At 45.2% G+C, this 19634-nt stretch overlaps 1 protein-coding gene across 4 annotated transcripts in view; it reads right to left on the bottom strand.

Annotated features, from left to right (window-relative positions):
- The window catches only part of gigyf2 (GRB10 interacting GYF protein 2), a 261643-nt gene that overhangs the window by 87256 nt on the left and 154753 nt on the right, over positions 1 to 19634 (bottom strand). For all 4 annotated transcript variants that reach the window (XM_072474612.1, XM_072474615.1, XM_072474614.1 and 1 more), the window contains one exon: positions 12203 to 12369. In XM_072474612.1, coding sequence (XP_072330713.1) covers positions 12203 to 12369 — 167 coding nt within the window. The remainder of the gene's footprint in view (positions 1 to 12202; positions 12370 to 19634) is intronic.

Below are 19634 nucleotides of genomic sequence, written 5' to 3'. Positions count from 1 at the left end.
AGCTAAATTTGACTTCTAAGAATTTACCTTTACATGCCCTGGAGAAGCAGATTAGTACATTATAGAACCTTAGTTAGGCCACACTTGGGAGTATAGTGTTCAATTCTGGTCGCCACACTACCAGGAGGATGTGAAAGCTTTAGAGAGGGTGCAAAAGAGATTTACCAGGATGATGCCTGGTATGGAGGGCATTAGCTATGAGGAGAGGTTGAATAAACTTGGTTTGTTCTCATTGGAACGAAGCAGGTTGAGGGGCGACCTGATAGAAGTCTACAAAATTATGAGGGGCAGAGATAGAGTGGATAGTCAGAGACTTTTCCCCAGGGTAGAGGGGTCAATTACTAGGGGGCATAGGTTTAAGATGCGAGGGGCAAGGTTTAGAGGAGATGTACGAGGTAAGTTTTTTTACACAGAGGGTAGTGGGTGCCTGGAACTCTCTGCCGGAGGAGGTGCTGGAAGCAGGGACGATAGTGACGTTTTTAAGGGGCATCTTGACAAATACATGAATCGGATGGGAATAGAGGGATACGGACCCCGGAAGTGTAGAAGATTTTAATTTAGACGGGCAGCATGGTCGGCGTAGGCTTGGAGGGCCGAAGGGCCTGTTACTATGCTGTACTTTTCTTTGTTCTTTGTTCTATTAGTGGTCAGCATTGAGGGTGTCCTCACCAGATTGCTGAAACCAATGAAAGAGTTTTAATATTTTAGGGATGATTTACACTCATTGCTACTTCCAACTAAATTCAGCAAGGACTGGAGATTGTACCCTTTAGTGGAAAATGGTCAACTTTTGCTCTTATTGTCACTGGCAGACCTCCCACTCCAGTAATTAAGAGAACCCACAGTCATTTTCTCAGTGAGACTCTCTTCATTTTCCATGATTAAAATACGCTCCAATGACTCAATGATTTACGTAGGTCTCGCAACTCAATCCACCTTTTGAGAGACTGAGGAAGTCAATATACAATAGATGTGAATATCTGGATCAAGTCAGGGGAGGTGTTATTGCCACAACCCAAAGTTGCAATAAACACGTGCCGATATACAATAGTGAGAGTTAAAGCTTTTTTAAAAAAAAAACACTCAAGGTATTCACAGGACATGGACAACGTTGCTGAATTTGAGAAAGTGCATAGTATGGCAGAAACAAATTTCCATTGCCAATCATAAAGCAATGCCAACAATGCTTTTGTTAAAGTTTTTTTTGAAATTTCATTTGCTTCCTTAAAACAGGGCTCCACCAATGTCATTATGGCTGAATGGAGTGAATTAGGAATTACAGATATACAGCTGGTTTGTTGAGGGTTTTAGGTATCTACAGAGTGTCTCTTAAATCACAATATTATCAAAGTTCAATCAATTACTATATCTTGCGTACAAGTATACAGTACAATTTTACAGTTTAATGACTTAAATTCAGATGGTCCCTCTCTATCATCCTTTAAGGTATTTAAAACCTACCTCTTTAACCAAGCTTTTAGATACTTGCACTAATATCTCTCCATGTGGTTTGGTGCCAAATTTTGTTTAATAACACTCCTACAAAACACCTTCTTTGGATAATTAAATTTCTCCAAAATGCCCGATTGAAATTATAGATCATCTTTCATGCATGGTCCTTGGTTCTGGTCTGGTCGCCTCACGATGGGGAGCACCTTCTCTACATCCATTTTATCAAATCCCCTTCAAAGTTTTAAAGACCTCTATTATTAGGTCACCTGTTACTACGGTGCTATACAAATCTACATTGTTGTGTTGGAACTTTCTTAATTACAAAACTAAACATACAGTTAAGCCATTTGCAGGAATTTTTCAGAAGATATATATTTTGCTCAAGATATTTGACTAAAAACAGCTTGTCATTTTTAATGATGTGAAATGCTGAACTGAATGAGCCAAAACAGAGGGAAGACTAAGCAAAGCTGGCAGATTCAGCAAGGTGCTTAAAGACCACGTCACAGGGATCCAACTTTACAATCTACAAAGGAGCAGCAAACCTTTTAATTATTTTAACCTGAAGTCATTTATTTAAATATAATGGTCAATTAACTTGCTGGGGCCGTTGCTGTTTGTCATTTTTATCAATGACCTAGAGGAAGGCGCAGAAGGGTGGGTGAGTAAATTTGCAGACGATACTAAAGTCGGTGGTGTTGTCGATAGTGTGGAAGGATGTAGCAGGTTACAGAGGGATATAGATAAGCTGCAGAGCTGGGCTGAGAGGTGGCAAATGGAGTTTAATGTAGAGAAGTGTGAGGTGATTCACTTTGGAAGGAATAACAGGAATGCGGAATATTTGGCTAATGGTAAAGTTCTTGAAAGTGTGGATGAGCAGAGGGATCTTGGTGTCCATTTACATAGATCCCTGAAAGTTGCCACCCAGGTTGATAGGGTTGTGAAGAAGGCCTATGGAGTGTTGGCCTTTATTGGTAGAGGGACTGAATTCCGGAGTCGGGAGGTCATGTTGCAGCTGTACAGAACTCTGGTACGGCCGCATTTGGAGTATTGCGTACAGTTCTGGTCACCGCATTATAGGAAGGACGTGGAGGCTTTGGAGCGGGTGCAGAGGAGATTTACCAGGATGTTGCCTGGTATGGAGGGAAAATCTTATGAGGAAAGGCTGATGGACTAGAGGTTGTTTTCGTTGGAGAGAAGAAGGTTAAGAGGAGACTTAATAGAGGCATACAAAATGATCAGGGGGTTGGATAGGGTGGACAGTGAGAGCCTTCTCCCGCGGATGGATATGGCTGGCACGAGGGGACATAACTTTAAACTGAGGGGTAATAGATATAGGACAGAGGTCAGAGGTAGGTTCTTTACGCAAAGAGTAGTGAGGCCGTGGAATGCCCTACCTGCTACAGTAGTGAACTCGCCAACATTGAGGGCATTTAAAAGTTTATTGGATAAACATATGGATGATAATGGCATAGTGTAGGTTAGATGGCTTTTGTTTCGGTGCAACATCGTGGGCCGAAGGGCCTGTACTGCGCTGTATTGTTCTATGTTCTATGTAAATGATGATCTGCTCAGTACTATTTATTTTTACGCTTTGATACGCTTTACACATCAAGCATCTCACTGAACATCCTCTCAACTAGCACAGCCAAAAAAACTGAAATTGGAGGAATTAGTATTCAAAAATTAAACACAAAATTAACATGAAGCATAAATAAATCACATGTTGGGATCCATGGTTTATAGGGGGAATTTGTTTCTCTTTAAAAGTGACAATTTTAAAATTAAAAAGCTGTTACAGAGTCCACGGCAAAGAAATAAGCCAGCTGCCTAACTCGTTTATGCTGGCATTTATTCTTCACAAAAGCCTTCTCTGACCACTCCATCTTCTTACCCATTCAGCATGTCCTTCTATTCCTTTCTCCTTCATACTTTTCCAGCTTTCTTTAAATGCAACTAATGCTTTTCACCTCAATTGCCTATGGTAACTATTTCTACAATTTTATTATTCTTTGAATGTATAAGTTTTTTTATATTCCTGTTGGATTTACTGGTGACTTCCTTTTAAGCCCCTGCTCCTGGTCTCTGCCACATCTCTCTATCTGCCCATCCCTCAATTTTAAAGACCGCCATTAAATCAGAGACAAAATCCCCAGCCTAGCCAGCCTTCGAGTAAATCCTCTCAATTTTGGCATCATCCCTATCAATCGTTTTGGCACCTTCTCTAGTTCCTCTAAATCCTTTTCACAGTATAGAGACCAGGACAATACAGCAAGGTTCAATACAAGTTTACCATATTCTCTCTGCTTTCATTTCTATTCCTCCAGAATGAACCACCGTGCTTGGTTTACTTTATTAACAAAATGGTCTCATTAATCTGTACTGGCGATTTTATTCATTTGTGCATCTGTGCCCCCTGGATCTTTTTGTTCTGTTATCACATTTAGATTGTTGGCCAAGCAGTATGTAATCTATGCTCTTCCTACCAAAATATCACACTTAATACAGAAATTAATTTGCTAATTACATGACCATTCTTCATGTTTACTCATGTTGTCTGGCATTGTGCATTGGTCTTTGCAGTATAAACAATACCCCACAATTTGGTGTCATTCGCAAATTTTGAAATTGGATTCCTGATTCCCAAGTCCAAATTGATTCCAGCACCTGGCCTTGTGGAACACCATTTCCCTTCCTTTGCCCAGTCTGAGTAGCTACCCTTAGCCTATAATCTCCAATTCCTCTTCTGTAGCCTGCTTACTATCCATGTTGCTATTTGTGCCAGCCTCTCAGGCTCTAACCACAAGTTTACTAGATTTTATCTTCACAAAGGCCTGTTGAAAATTCAAATATATTACATTTACTGCACTACCCTGCTACACTTTGTTGCTTCTTTAAAAAGTTCAATAAGATTTGAGAATCATTGTCTTTCCTTTGAAATTCATGCTGACTATAGTTTTGGTTTCCCAATGTTTTCATTGCATATTTCAGTAAAAATACCATTATTTGAGTTCCGGTTTTGGCGATGCGGAGCTAAGCCGCACGATTCGGCAGCTCCCGCAATCACGGACTTTCGGGCTATCTAGAGGAGCCCCAACGGGTAATTTTTTAAGACATTCCGTGTGGGAAGGGTGGGAAGGGAAGAGTGAGGTCCCCCTTCACCATTTATGGACCGGACTAGAAGTGAAACGGCCAAAAAAGCGGCGTTGGAGCAGCGGGAGAAGCAAGGGAAGAGAAACAAAATGGCGGCTGCCGGGGATAAAGTGGAATGCGGGCCGGAGCTGCAAGAGTTCATTAAGCGCTGTTTCGAGGAGCTGCGTAAAGAGATGCTGGCGCCTATGCTGTCGGCGATTGAAGGACTAGGGATGACCCAGAAGGCCCACGAGGTAAAGATCCAGGAGATGCAGAAAAAAGTCAATGAGAACGAGGATGAGATCTTGGGCCTGACGGTGAGGGTGGAGGAGCACGAGGCGCTGCACAAGAGGTGGGCGGGAAGATTCGAAGACCTGGAGAACAGGTCGAGGAGAAAGAATCTTCGGATCCTAGGTCTCCCTGAAGGAGCGGAGGGGGCCGATGCTGGGGCACATGCGAGCACGATGCTCGAATCGATGATGGGCGCGGAGGCCCCTTCGAGGCCTTTGGAGCAGGATGGGGCACACCGGGTGCTGGCGAGAAGGCCCAAGGCTAATGAGCCGCCAAGGGCGATTGTGGTGAGGTTTCACCGACAGAGAGAGGGTCTTGAAATGGGCCAAGAAAGAGCGGAGCAGCAGCTGGGAGAATGCGGAGATCCGAATATACCCGGACTGGAGCATGGAGCTTGCAAAGAGGAGAGCGGGTTTTAACCGGGCCAAGGCGATGCTACACCGGAAAGGAGTGAGATTTGGAATGTTGCAGCCAGCGCGATTGTGGGTCACACACAAGGATCAACACCACTATTTTGAAATGCCTGAGGAGGCTTGGACCTTTATTCAAACTGAAAAGTTGGACTCAAACTGAGGGTTTGTGAGGGTGGGGGGGCTGTTTGATGTTTGTTGTACATAGGGTGTTAATCACGCGCAGGAAATGTTCCACGGGCTGGGGGAGGGTTGAGGATGGGGAAAGGGACCAGGTGAGAAGACCGTACGAGACGGTGGGCGCTGGTGCTGGAGGGAGAGGAGGCTCGGGGATGGGGGAAATGAGACAAGGCCGTGACAGGAGATGCACCAGAGGGGGCGGGACAGGCTTAGGAAAGCGTGGGTTTTTTCCCGCGCTAGGGAAGGAGGGGGGAGGGGGGGGGGGGGGAAGAGATGGAGGAGCGCTCACAGATTGGGAGATTCCCACACCGGGGGGGGGGTCAATGGGACGGCGGGGGAAGCCGGGGTCAGCTGACTTACAGGAGTGCTATGGGGGGAGCAAAGAAGCTAGTCACGGGTCTAGCGGGGAGGGGAGAAAAAAGGTTTGCTGCTGCACTGGCCGAAGGGGAATGGGATACAGAAGAGGTGGTCGGGGCGATGGTCTCCCGTCTGGGGGACTGGAGGGTGAGGGTGGCGTGGGCACAGGACTGGCCTAGACAGTCGGCGGCCGGGGGGAAGAGGGAGGAGAGAGAGGGAGGGGAGAGAGAGAGAGAGAGAGAGAGAGAGAGAGAGAGAGAGAGAGAGAGAGAGAGAGAGGCTGGTAACGTGGAATTGGAATGTGAGGGGCCTGAATGGGCCGGTAAAGAGGGCCCGAGTGTTCATGCACTTAAAGGGACTGAAGGCAGACGTGGTCATGCTCCAGGAGACACATTTGAAGGTGGCGGATCAGGTCAGGTTAAGAAAGGGATGGGTAGGACAGGTATTCCATTCGGGGCTGGACGCGAAGAACAGAGGGGTGGCAATATTGGTGGGGAAGCGGGTGTCGTTTGAGGCCAAGAATATCGTAGTGGACAATGGAGGTCGATACGTGATGGTGAGCGGTAAGTTGCAGGGGACGTGGGTGGTATTGGTAAATGTATACGCCCCGAACTGGGACGATGCCGGATTCATGAAGCGCATGTTGGGGCGCATTCCGGACCTGGAGGTTGGAAGCTTGATAACGGGTGGGGATTTTAATACGATGTTGGACCCAGCACTGGATCGCTCCAGATCTAGGATCGGAAAGAGGCCGGCGGCAGCCAAGGTGCTTATAGGGGGTTTATGGATCAGATGGGGGGAGTGGACCCGTGGAGGTTTGCCAGGCCGCAGGCCAGGGAATTTTCTTTTTTCTCCCACGTGCACAAAGCCTACTCCCGGATAGATTTTTTTGTTCTGGGCAGGGCGCTGATCCCGAAAGTGGAGGGAACGGAGTATTCGGCCATAGCCATTTCAGATCACGCCCTGCACTGGGTGGAACTGGAGTTGGGAGAGGAGAGGGACCAACGCCCGTTGTGGCGGTTGGATGTGGGGCTGCTGGCAGATGAGGTGGTGTGTGGGAGGGTGAGGGGGTGTATCAAAAGGTACTTGGAGGCCAACGACAACGGGGAGATGCGGGTGGGGGTGGTATGAGAGGCGCTGAAGGCGGTGATCAGTGGAGAACTAATCTCCACCAGGGCTCATAGGGAGAAGATAGAGGACATGGAAAGGGAGAGGTTAGTGGGGGAGATTTTAAGAGTGGACAGGAGATACGCAGAGGCCCCTGAAGAGGGATTACTTAGGGAAAGACGACGTCTCCAGACGGAGTTTGTCCTGTTGACCATGGGGAAGGCAGCGGCACAGTGGAGGAAAGCGCAGGGGGCGACGTACGAGTATGGGGAGAAGACGAGTCGGATGCTGGCACACCAGCTCCGTAAGAGGATGGCAGCGAGGGAAATAGGTGGAGTCAAGGATGGAAGGGGAGCTACGGTGTGGAGTGCGACGAAAGTAAATGAGGCATTCAAGGCCTTCTATGAGGAGCTGTACAGATCCCAGCCCCCAGCGGGGGAAGAGGGGATGAGACGATTCCTGTACCAACTGAGGTTCCCGAGGGTGGAGGAGCAGGAGGTGGCTGGTTTGGGGGCACGAATTGGGTTGGAGGAGCTGAGCAAAGGTTTGGGGAGTATGCAGGCAGGGAAGGCCCCGGGACCGGACGGGTTCCCGGTTGAGTTCTACAGGAAGTATGTAGGCCTGTTGGCCCCGCTGCTAGTGAGGACTTTTAATGAGGCAAGGGAGGGAGGGACCCTGCCCCTGACAATGTTGGAGGTGACGATCTCTTTGATCCTGAAGCGGGACAAGGACCCACTGCAATGTGGGCCTTACAGGCCGATCTCGCTCCTCAACGTGGATGCTAAGTTGCTGGCAAAAGTGCTGGCTACGAGGATTGAGGACTGTGTCCCGGGGGTGATTCACGAGGACCAGACGGGATTTGTAAAGGGCAGGCAGCTAAACACCAATGTGCGGCGGCTCCTAAACGTGATAATGATGCCATCGGTGGAGGGAGAGGTGGAGATAGTGGCAGCTATGGACGCGGAGAAGGCCTTTGACCAAGTAGAGTGGGAGTACCTCGGGGTAGTGCTGCGTAGGTTTGGGTTCGGGGGAGGGTTTGTTAGTTGGGTTAAGCTCCTTTACAGAGCCCCGGTGGCGAGTGTCGTTACGAATCGGCGGAGGTCGGAGTATTTTCGTCTGTACCGTGGGACGAGGCAGGGGTGCCCCCTGTCACCCCTGTTGTTTGCATTAGCAATTGAACCCTTGGCCATGTCATTAAGGGAGTCTAGGAAATGGAGAGGGGTGGTCCGAGGGGGAAAGGAGCATCGAGTGTCGCATTATGCAGATGACCTGTTGCTGTATGTGGCGGATGCAGTGGAGGGGATGGTGGAGGTCATGCAGACTCTAAGGGAGTTTGGGGATTTTTTGGGCTATAAGCTTAATTGAGGGAAGAGTGAGCTCTTTGTAGTACAGGCAGGAGACCGGGAAAGGGGGATAGACGATCCACCGCTGAGGAGGGCGGAAAGAAGCTTTCGGTACCTGGGGATCCAAATAGCTAGGAGTTGGGGGGCCCTACATAAACTGAATCTGACGAGGCTGGTGGAGCAGATGGTTGAGGACTTCAAAAGCTCTCGCTAGCGGGTAGAGTGCAGGCGATCAAAATGGTGGTCCTCCCGAGGTTTCTTTTTGTGTTTCAGTGCCTTCCCATCGTGATCACCAAGGCCTTTTTTAAGAGAGTAGGCAGGAGCATTATGGGGTTTGTGTGAGTAAGGAGAGGGTTTCTGGAGCGCAGTAGGGACCGAGGAGGGTTGGCGCTGCCGAATCTGGGGGGGCTACTACTGGGCGCAAACGTGGCGATGATCCGTAAGTGGGTGATGGAGGGAGAGGGGGCGGCATGGAAGAGGTTGGAGATGGCGTCCTGCAAAGGAACGAGCCTGGGGGCGCTGGTGACGGCACCGCTGCCGCTCTCGCTGACAAGGTACACCACGAGTCCGGTGGTGGCAGCAACGCTAACGATCTGGGGCCAGTGGAGACGGCACAGGGGTGCAATGGGAGCCTCGGTGTGGTCCCCGATCAGGGTAACCATCGGTTTGTCCCGGGGAGGATGGACGGGGGGTTTCAGAGCTGGCATCGGGCGGGGATTAGAAGAATGGGGGGGCCTGTTCATTGATGGGACGTTTGCGAGCCTAGGCGCACTAGAGGAGAAGTTTGGGCTACCCGCGGGAAATGCTTTCAGATACATGCAGGTGAGGGTGTTTGTGAGGCGGCAGGTGAGGGAATTCCCGTTGCTCCCGGCACAAGAAATTCAAGACAGGGTGATCTCGGGCGTATGGGTTGGAGAGGGCAAGGTGTCGGCGATATACCAGGAGATGAAAGAAGAGGGGGAGGCGATGGTAGAGGAGCTGAAGGGTAAATGGGAGGAGGTGCTGGGGGAGGAGATTGAGGAGGGGCTATGGGCTGATGCCCTAGGTAGGGTTAATTCCTTTTCCTCGTGTGCCAGGCTTAGCCTGATACAATTTAAGGTGGTTCACAGAGCGCACATGACGGGGGCGAGGCTGAGTAGGTTCTTTGGGGTAGAGGACAGATGTGGGAGGTGCTCAGGAAGTCCGGCGAACCACGTCCATATGTTTTGGTCATGCCCGGCACTGGAGGGGTTCTGGAGGGGAGTGGCGGGAACACTATCTAAGGTGGTGAAAGCCCAGGTCAAGCCAAGCTGGGGGCTAGCAATATTTGGAGCAGTGGACGAGCCGGGAGTGCAGGAGGCGAAAGAGGCCGGCATTCTGGCCTTTGCGTCCTTAGTAGCCCGGCGAAGGATCTTGCTGATGTGGAAGGAGGCAAAGCCCCCCTAGCGTGGAGGCCTGGGTAAATAATATGGCAGGGTTTATCAAGCTAGAGAGGATAAAGTTTGCCTTGAGAGGGTCTGCGCAGGAGTTCTACAGGCGGTGGCAACCGTTCCTAGACTATCTCGCGTTAGACGAAGGTCGGTCAGCAGCAGCAGCAACCCGGGGGGGGGGGGATGTCTTGCGAGGGGGGGAGGGAGGGGGGGGTCTGTCTGAGGGGTATTTGAGCAAGATAATACATGAAGGATCTGGAAAACTGGCATGTACGGGAGGAATCCAATGTACAAAGTTCTGTAACATATCGTTTTACCATGTTTATGTCTTGCTATGTGCGTTTTCTTTTTATTTGTTACGAGGGAGGGGGGGTTTGTTTGTAAGGGTGAAAAATTGTGTTAAAAATTTAATAAATATATATATTTTTTTAAATACCATGATTTTTCCGACAACGGCATTAAGATAATTGCTCTACAGTTCTCTGGATTCTTCTATCCCCCAATTTATTACAGGAAAATCTCTTTTCAAATGTCTTTTAATATGAGCGTGCAATCCACCCGGACCGGAGGTTTCATCCTAAATGTGATTAATTTAACCGTTATTACCCCCATTCTATCTTAAATGTTATTTTTTGAACCACTTTGTCAAATGTCAATATCTCTGGTAAATAATGAGGCAAAGTAACAATATTTCTGCCCTTCCGGTCATTAACTGAACTGTGAATGATTATGTCTTGGTGGTCCTATCCTGCCTCTTACTTTTAAATGGCTGTAAGACTGCTTTATCTCTTTTTATATTCCTTGATAAATTAGTTTGTAGTTTCTCATTGCATTCCTAACTTTTTCTTTACTTATTGCTGAATCCTTTCATATTCCCTTTTGTCATCCTCTCCTTTATCTAGGTGCTTAGCATGCGCCTTTTTCCTTCAGATCATACATCTTTACTCATCCATGATGTTTCATTATTCACTAGTTTATTTTTGATTTATAGCGCAATGTATCTTTCTTGTATACAGGATCAATGTTTAAAATATTTCCCATTGCTTCTCCTCTCCTTTATTTCCCAGTTTATTTCCCTAGTTCCATTCTCATCTACACAAAAGCAGCCCGATCATTTGCTTTTCACATCTCATTTTTGTCCTTCTCAATCCTCGCATTACATCTTATGATATTGCGATTGTCACCGTCCATGTTTACCTACGTTTACTTATCTCATCTGCTTTGTTTCATTTCCCAATACTAGATCCACTTTTGTTGGGGTTCTTACATGTTGGGTAAAAATGAATAAAGCAATTAAGCAAAGATTAATCAAGTATTTACATTACCAGCGAGCTTCCCAGGAGAGCCGGCTTCCACATTCCTGGAGGAGGTGCTGACGACAAGGGGACTAGAGAAGGGGGTAGTAGCGGCTGTTTACGGGGCTATTTTGGAGGACGAGAAGGCGCCGCCAGAAGGGATCAAGGCAAAGTGGGAGGAAGAGTTGAGAGAGGGTATGGAGGCGGGGTTCTGGTGTGAGGTGCTCCAGAGGGTGAATGCCTCCAGCTCGTGTGTGAGGTTGGGGCTGATACAGCTGAAGGTGGTGTAGAGTGCGCACCTTACAAGGGCGAGGATGAGCCAGCTCTTTGAGGGGGTCGAAGATGTATGTCCTGTCCAAAGCTGGAGGATTACTGGAAGGAGGTGTTTAGGGTAATCTCTAAAGTAGTGCAGGTGAAACTGCACTAAGCTGCTATTAAAAGGTTTGGTCAGCACATTGGCATTTGATCCTCAGGTTCGACCATTAAAAAAGTTCCAAGTCATTCCCAAAAGATCGGGAGGCCGTATTTCAGGGTGTCGGACCAGCCGGGGTTGGAAATGGGCGGGGAGGCAGATATTGTAGCCTTCGCCTCGTTGATCGCCCGAAAGTGGGTCCTGTTAGGGTGGAGATCAACCTCTCCACCCTGTGCCCTGGCGTGGCGGGGGGACCTGCTGCAATGCTTGACGCTTGAAAAGGACAAATTTGAATTGTGGGGAAGGATGGAGAGATTCCACAATTCATGGGCGTTATTCATTTTGCACTTTCGAAAATTGGATCACATCGAACATTAGGGGTGTTGGGGGGACTGTATGTGTTAATGGTGACTATGGGTGATTCCGGATTCCTCTGTCATTTGTTTATGTTAACATGCAGGCTAATATTTGGGGGCTTGGTGGGAGGATGGGATCGTTGTTATTGATATGGGGATTGACATTACATTCGTTACTGATTATTGTTTATTGTTGGGTGTAAATTTGGGAGAAAATGTGCAAAAGGAGAATAAAAAATATATATTTTTTAAAGTATTTACATTATTACAAAATGCTATCCCCATGGAGAACGCATTTACCAACATGTGCTTTGCCAATTCAAATAGTTGTAGCCAAGCAATACTTCCAATAAAATTCAATCTTATTTTGTCTCATAATGCACCCTGATATCATGCACAGGTATTAACAGACATGAATATTTATGCATTTTGCATTGGAGCTTATGTAAATGTCTTACCAACAATGGAGGAGGAGAGGGTCCTGGAGCAAAAGGTACTCTGCCCCACATCTTAATGATCTCTCCCAATGGCTGGAAGCCCTCATCACAGCCTCTCTTTACGAATAAAGACATGGTGAAGTAGCCCGCCTGGAACCATTCTGCCATTTCTTGGTTAGTGAAAGGCCCTAGAGTGTGTGGGTAAATTAAGAATATATATGTAAAATAAGCTGCTATTAAAAGGTTTGGTCAGCACATTGGCATTTGATCCTCAGGTTCGACCATTAAAAAAGTTCCAAGTCATCCCCAAAAGATCATGTACCAGCAGGTGATAATGCTGCTTTCTGAAGTAAAGTTAGTACTGCAGTACGAGCATAAGATGTTTAGTAAAGCCATTAGAAGTTTGTATTTTCAATAGCAGTTATGAAAGAGTATAATTTTGAAAAAAGCTCTGCTGTAATTGTGGGACTTCAGAATCCTGACATACTTAATTGGTTATTCAGAATGAAAAAAAACGATTCCTGGAAAGATTTAGAGATATTGCTTTTACAGTTATTACCACCATGCAGGCATTAGTACATTCGCAAGTGTCCAACTCTTCAGTGCCACAGAAATTCAGAGATCAAAAATTTATATCGTTAACCATTGTAGTAAGAGATGGAATCCAAAAGTGATACACTTGTTCCCTTCAAGATAGTTCAAAGCACTACGAAGTTATGAAAGGTGCTATATAAATGCAAAAAACCTGTTGCTATTCAATTATATGATTAAATATTAGCAACGTAGCCACAACATTTAAAATTGTCTTTTCCAGTCATATTAATATGCATATGTTTATATTTTAAAATATACAATTTCAATGGAAACATAGCATTCCATAGAATTGCTAGTGCAGAAGGCCATTCAGTCCATCAAATCTGCAGTGACAGAAGTACAGAATAAAAAGACTTTGAGGCAAACATTACCTGCAAATCTATTATAGTTCCCTGCCAGTTTAATTCTTATCTGCACTCTAAAATAAAACTAAATAAACTCAAATAATTACTGTTACATAACTACAATGTTTAGCATCTTAATCTAATTTATAAAACACTGGATTAGAACTTTGATAGGTGCTGCCTCATGCTTATTCTGACTTTTGATCTCTTGAAGGGATCTTTGGTTGAAGCTATAATATAGTTTTGATACAAACTCACATTCAAGATTTTTATTTCCCAAAAGCTTATAATTTTCAATAGTTTGTTAAAAAATTGAAACACCTCAAAGGGAGACTAGGTAGTCTATGAGCTTTCCCAAAAGGAAACAAATCAGCAATCAAATATTCTATCCATATTGGTTTGTGACAGTAAGCAGCTCACTAACATATTCTAACACCTGCAGTAAACATTCAGAACAAGCAATGCCATGTTCAAGCAGGTTCAATGGGAAAGTTATCAACTTGAAAAGTTAATGCTGGTTTTCCCTCCAGATGTTGCCCGAGCTGAATATTTCCAGCATTTGTTTCTCGTTCAGATTTCCAGCATCTGCAGTATTTTGCTTTTGTATAAGCTCAACAGAAAATTGGCTGACTGAACACACTCCGAGAAAAGCAGCACAGTTAGACTGGAAGTGCAACTGATCAAAACAAAGAGAAAGGGCTAGAGATTAAACCTTTCCCTTCCTGTACCACCAATCAAGAAATCTAGGAATAGTGTGGGTAACTGCGGGGAGAAAGTCGCCCACCAAGAACATTTCTCAACATTACAACAGTGATTCACTCAGGAATGTTGTCAGATGCTAAGTACAAGTTATTTCTTTTAAGTTTATTGCTAACCAATTTCAGATAAATTACTGGTCAGAGAAGTGAAACCAGTGAAAATAGGAGGATGAGAACTTTAAATAGAAATCGTTGGGGAACCTGGACTGAAGGTAGATCACAGGAGGCAATGAATGGATTAGGACAAGAGTTAGGCTCAATTTACAAATGCTGGAGGAAGGAGAAGCGCAATGAAGTAGGTGAGTCTAAAAGTGACAAAGATATGGACGATGAGGGAATTAGCCATAGATGGGCTGAAGCAAGAGCTTGTCAGGATATACAAGGCCCAAGAATCTGAAACTGTTTCAGTGCTCTTCCCTCCATCATAAGGTTAGAGTGGAGATATTCGCTGAAGATTGCAGTTTTCAGTACCATTCGTAATTCCTGAGATACTGAAAATAGTCCATTCTGCATGCAGCAAAATCTAGGCAACATTCAGACTTGGGTCAATAGTGGCAAAAAGCAGTCATAGAACATAGAAAAATACAGCACAGAAGAGGCTCTTCGGCCCACGATGTTGTGCCGAACCTTTGTCCCAGATTAATCATAGATTATCATAGAATTTACAGTGCAGAAGGAGGCCACCCGGCCCATCGAGTCTGCACCGGCTCTTGGAAAGAGCACCCTACCCAAGGTCAACACCTCCACCCTATCCTCACAACCCAGCAACCCCGCCCAACACTAAGGGCAATTTATCACAGCCAATCCACCTAACCTGCACATCTTTGGACTGTGGGAGGAAACCGGAGCACCTGGAGGAAACCCACTTTTCCAAAGCTTCCACATCCTTCCTAAAATGAGGCGACCAGAACTGTACACAGTACTCCAAATGTGGCCTTACCAAAGTTTTGTACAGCTGCATCATCACCTCACGGCTCTTAAATTCAATCCCTCTGTTTACGAACGCTAGCTAGACAATGACCATTCTCCAACAAGAGCGAATCTAACAATCGCCCTGTGACATTTGATAGCATCGTAACAATAATAATAATCTTTATTGTCACAAGTAGGCTTACATTAACACAGCAATGAAGTTACTGTGAAAAGCCCCTAGTCGCCATATTCCAGCGCCTGTTCGGGTACACGGAGAGAGAATTCAGAATGTCCAAATTACCTAACAGCAAGTCTTTCGGGACTTGTGGGAGGAAACAGGAGCACCTGGAGGAAACCCACGCTCACATGGGGAGAACGTGCAGACTCCACAAAGACAGTGACCCAAGCGGAAATCGAACCTGGGACCCTGGCGCTGTGAAAGGGCCGTACTCAGAACCCTGATGGGCCGCAGACACCCATGCTGCAGCTTGCCTACAACAATGTCTTATCTACTCCTGACAGTAGAATATGTTAGCTGATCATAGGACAGAAGCATTAGTCAAAGTTGGGTAGGGAAATACTCTGGAAATAACATCACCACTGATTCTCCCAACATTAACATCTGGGGGTTACAATTGAACAGAAACCTGGTAGGACCAACCATACAGATACTGCAACTATAAATGCAGGTCAGAGGTTGGGAATTTTGTAGTGGGTAACTCACCTTCTGACTCAGCAAGGCCTGTCCATCATCTACAAGGCAGTCTTATAGAATACTCACCATTTGCTTGGATAAGAGCTGCTTCGAAAACACAAGTGTGACACCAAAGGATAAAGCAGCTCACTTGATCATCCATCCACACAGCATTACACATTTACTCTCAGTATTTTGCTTTTGTATAAACTCAACAAAAAGTTGGCTGACAGAACACACTTCTAGGAAAGCAGTGCAGTTAGACTGGAAGTGCAACTGATTAAAACAAAGAGGGCAGGAGATTAAACCTTTCCCTTGCACAGTAGAATAGGTGCATACCATGTAGAACAGGTATTGTCAAACTCAGGGGCGCGACCCGCGGGATGGGTCGCGGAGCCATTCGTTGCCGATGCTCCCGATCGCACAAATCTGTGCCCAACAGCCGGCTGTTAATAACGGCGGCTGCAAGCGGCCTTGACCGCGAACAAGTAAAAAAAAATGTGGCCGCACTGCACTTGCGTGCCAGTTCATCGGCGTACATGCGCAAATCTATGCGCATGCGCGCCGATGATCGGGCACGCATGCCCAGTGCGGCCACTTTTTCTTTTTTAAACAGTCGCAGCTTTTTGTTTTACAAGTTCGGGGGGGCGGGGGGGGGGGGGGGGGGGGGGGGGGGGAGTTTATTCATTCATTTTATTTTTATTTTTTTCATTTATTTTATTCATTTTTTTTTTACAAATTATGGGGGCTTTTATTTGACACAATTTTACAGGAAGAAAATGCAGAACTTTGGACAGATGGAGACTCCATACTTTCCGACACCGGAAGGCTTCACCTTCATCCAACAGGTTCCATTGGAGGAGCGTGTACGAGGGTCAAAGGGACATAAAACCATTTCCCCCATTTTTGTCAGCAGCAAACAAGGCAAAAGAAAATGGTGGGTCACGCAGGTCGGCAGGTTGGTAAAAATGGGTCCCTGGAAAAAAAGTTTGAAGAACACTGATGTAGAAGATGCACAGCAGAAACTCGCCACGGCTCTTCTGACAGTATCTTCTAAACCTGTGGCCTCTACCATAGAGAAGACAAGGGTAGCAAATGCATGGGAACACTACCAAGGTCCTCACAAAGTCACAAACCATCTTTACTTGGAACTAAATCACTGCTCCTTCATGGTCACTTTGTCAAAATTTTGAAACACCTTCCTGATAGCACTGTGGCCATATTGACACCAAACACAGAAAAATAGGAAGAGGAGGCCATTCGGCCTTCAAACCTACTCTAACATTCATTATGATCATGGCGGATTGTCAAGTTCATAACCCTGATTCCGTTCACCTCCACCTCACAGGTAATTAGTGATGGGCAAGAATGCTGGCCTTGTCAGCAATGCTCATACCTCATGAATAAATTGATAAATATGAATAGAAAAATATTCAAAGAAGGATAATATGAAATATTTTGCACAAACTCTTTACAGGCAACAATATACTGCGGAGTACCCCTCCAGAGAAAAGTAGGTTAAAAAAGGTACATTAATGTTGAAAGTGCTGAAGAGTAAGTATATTTGAAGTGAAAGGATAATATGATTGAATTTGATCAGAGTAATCATCTTCCTCACCACATGAAAAGAAGCAGGGAACAAAGGTGCCAAAAGAATACATAGATTTTGTGGAGCTTACCAAGGCTCCTGCACCAAAAACGACAAACTGCATTTATATAGCACCTTTAACATGAGAAACATCCCAAAGCACTTCAAAAGTACGTGCAAGGAAAACAAACACTGAGCCAGAAACATAAGATTGGAGGAATAAATAAATGTTTGGTTAATGGAGGCTTTCAGAGATGAAAGAAAGTAGAAGATGGAGATCGTAGTGGGAGTTTCAAAGAATAAGACTGAGACAGGTGAACCCACAGCCATCAATGGTAGGAGCAAAGCACATAGATTCAAATTCAAGAGCAACATCACTTTTGGGAGGGAAACCAGGAAAAGAGAGATAAAGATAGGGTTTGCCAAGAGCATGGACAAGAATTTTAAATGAGGAGACTGGACAAGTCAGCAGAGATGGAGGTGATAAGTGACTGCAATGCAGTCCAGTACGAAACAGGATATGCAAAGCAAAATTTGAGAGATTAAGTGGAGGGTGGAAGGCCAACAAGGAGAACAATGGGAGTAATCAAGTCTGGCGGTGATGGTGACATGAATGACAGTTTCAGCAGTCGATGCACAAGACGTTTACAAGATGTTTCGTGTGGAGTGAATAGCCTGGGTCGGATCAGGGAAATTATGTAGAATGAAGCGGTTCTGCTAATGGAATGATATTTAATGGCAACTTCAGATCAAACAAATCCCAAGGCTACAGATTGGATTTTGCCTGAATGATTAGGGAGGAGTATAGAATCGGTGAGGAACTCGAGTGTGAACCAGGGGCTGACAGGATTGCTTTGATTTGCACAATGCTGAGCTGAAGGAATTTGTGAATCATCCAAAACTTGATGTCAGCAAGGAAATCTGAAGCATGAAAATAAATGAAGGCTTAAAGGTAGCAGTAGAGATGTAAAGGTCAACAGTATCACACATATTATTGTAGATAATGAGGAGACGGTGGAGGTGAGATCATCTGCACAGGGAAAGAGAAACCATTGCTTCAGATACATTGGCTGATTTCAGATAGATGGGAATAGAACTGAGAGGAAAGTTCCATGGAGTGAGACATTTTCAAATCAATGGAAAAATTATGTCAATCTATCAAATTCTGTAAAAATCAGAATAAAGTATCACAGATACAGAGAATATAATACAGCTTTAATGCTGAGAAAGGGCAAAAACCGACCAGAGAAATTTAAACAGAGAATTTCCAAAGAAATGCAAAGAGTTGGAAATCTATTATATGTTCAAGGATTTTTTAGAAGTTGGAAATGGGAGTGGTGTTTGGAGTGGACACTGAGTCAAGGATTTTTTTCTCGGGGGGGGGGGGGGGGGGGGCATGCGAATCTGAATCGGAGAGATGGGGCAAAGATGACTACACTCTGATAGCTAGCATGAGGTTAGGAAGAGGAGTTAAATGGTCAAAAATTAAGTGGGATGGAGATTGAAAGAGCAATAGATATGTCTTGGGAACTAAGTGAATGGGGTGGCACGGTGGCACAGTGGTTAGTACTGCTACCTCTCGATGCCGACGGCCCTGGCCCCGGGTCACTGCCCACGTGGAGTTTGTACATTCTCCCCATGTTTGCGTGAGTCTCAGCCCCACAACCAATAAATTCTTTGGAATTTTTTTTAAACTCAAAAAAAAGGAACAAGGTGAGCTCTGGGAGAATGGGGCAGAATTAGACGAGAAACCACAAAAATGTTGAGATCCTTGTCTCGAGCACAATATTCATACCAGGTTATGAAATTTCCTACCTGTGATAGCTTAATTAGTGAATGTTAGTATGATTAGATTTTAAGTGGTTAACCACATCTGTTTCTGGCCACTTTGATTGCCAATCAGCCTACAATTGACAATAAAAGTTAGAAACTTGGACAAAGTAAAAGAGGAATAAAAATCAACACATCGTCCATTAGTATACATGACACACATCTACATATGTTGTATATAAACTTTGAAAAGCCTAGATTTTTGTTCCTGTAAAATTAATCAAATAATCGTTAGCATGGCTACTGCAAAGTATAAACTAATATTGCTTCCTAATCTTAGCATTCTAATGGAAATATGGAAGAAAATGTTTCCTGTCTGAGTGAACAGTCTGCTGAATGGAAAGTATGATTCTATTATGAAAACCAGATACCAGTGCAAGGGTCATTTAGCATTTGCGATAGAAACTTAATTATCTTCACCCCAATTATATACAAATAGTATCCCTAGAGTGTGAAAAATCAAGTTGTGTTACCTGACAAATTATTACTAATGTTATTGGATAGAGGTTCTCCACTAGTTAACAAAACACCTGCACTCAGCCAGTATATGTTAATGATACGCTGATTCTCTTAACTGTTCCAAGACTTGTGTCAGGTATATCACTGCGATGTTATACAGGTCAGTGTGACCTAACCAGCTAAAACTTTAAAAAATAAATAAATTTAGTTTCCAATTCCAGAACAGGTGATGAGGTCATGAAGTGGAAGGAACTTGAAAATTGGCATGGAACAC

Source organism: Scyliorhinus torazame, chromosome 14 (assembly GCF_047496885.1).
Source record: "Scyliorhinus torazame isolate Kashiwa2021f chromosome 14, sScyTor2.1, whole genome shotgun sequence".
Lineage (NCBI taxonomy): Eukaryota > Metazoa > Chordata > Chondrichthyes > Carcharhiniformes > Scyliorhinidae > Scyliorhinus > Scyliorhinus torazame.
This window is presented reverse-complemented; position numbering and strand designations above follow the sequence as displayed.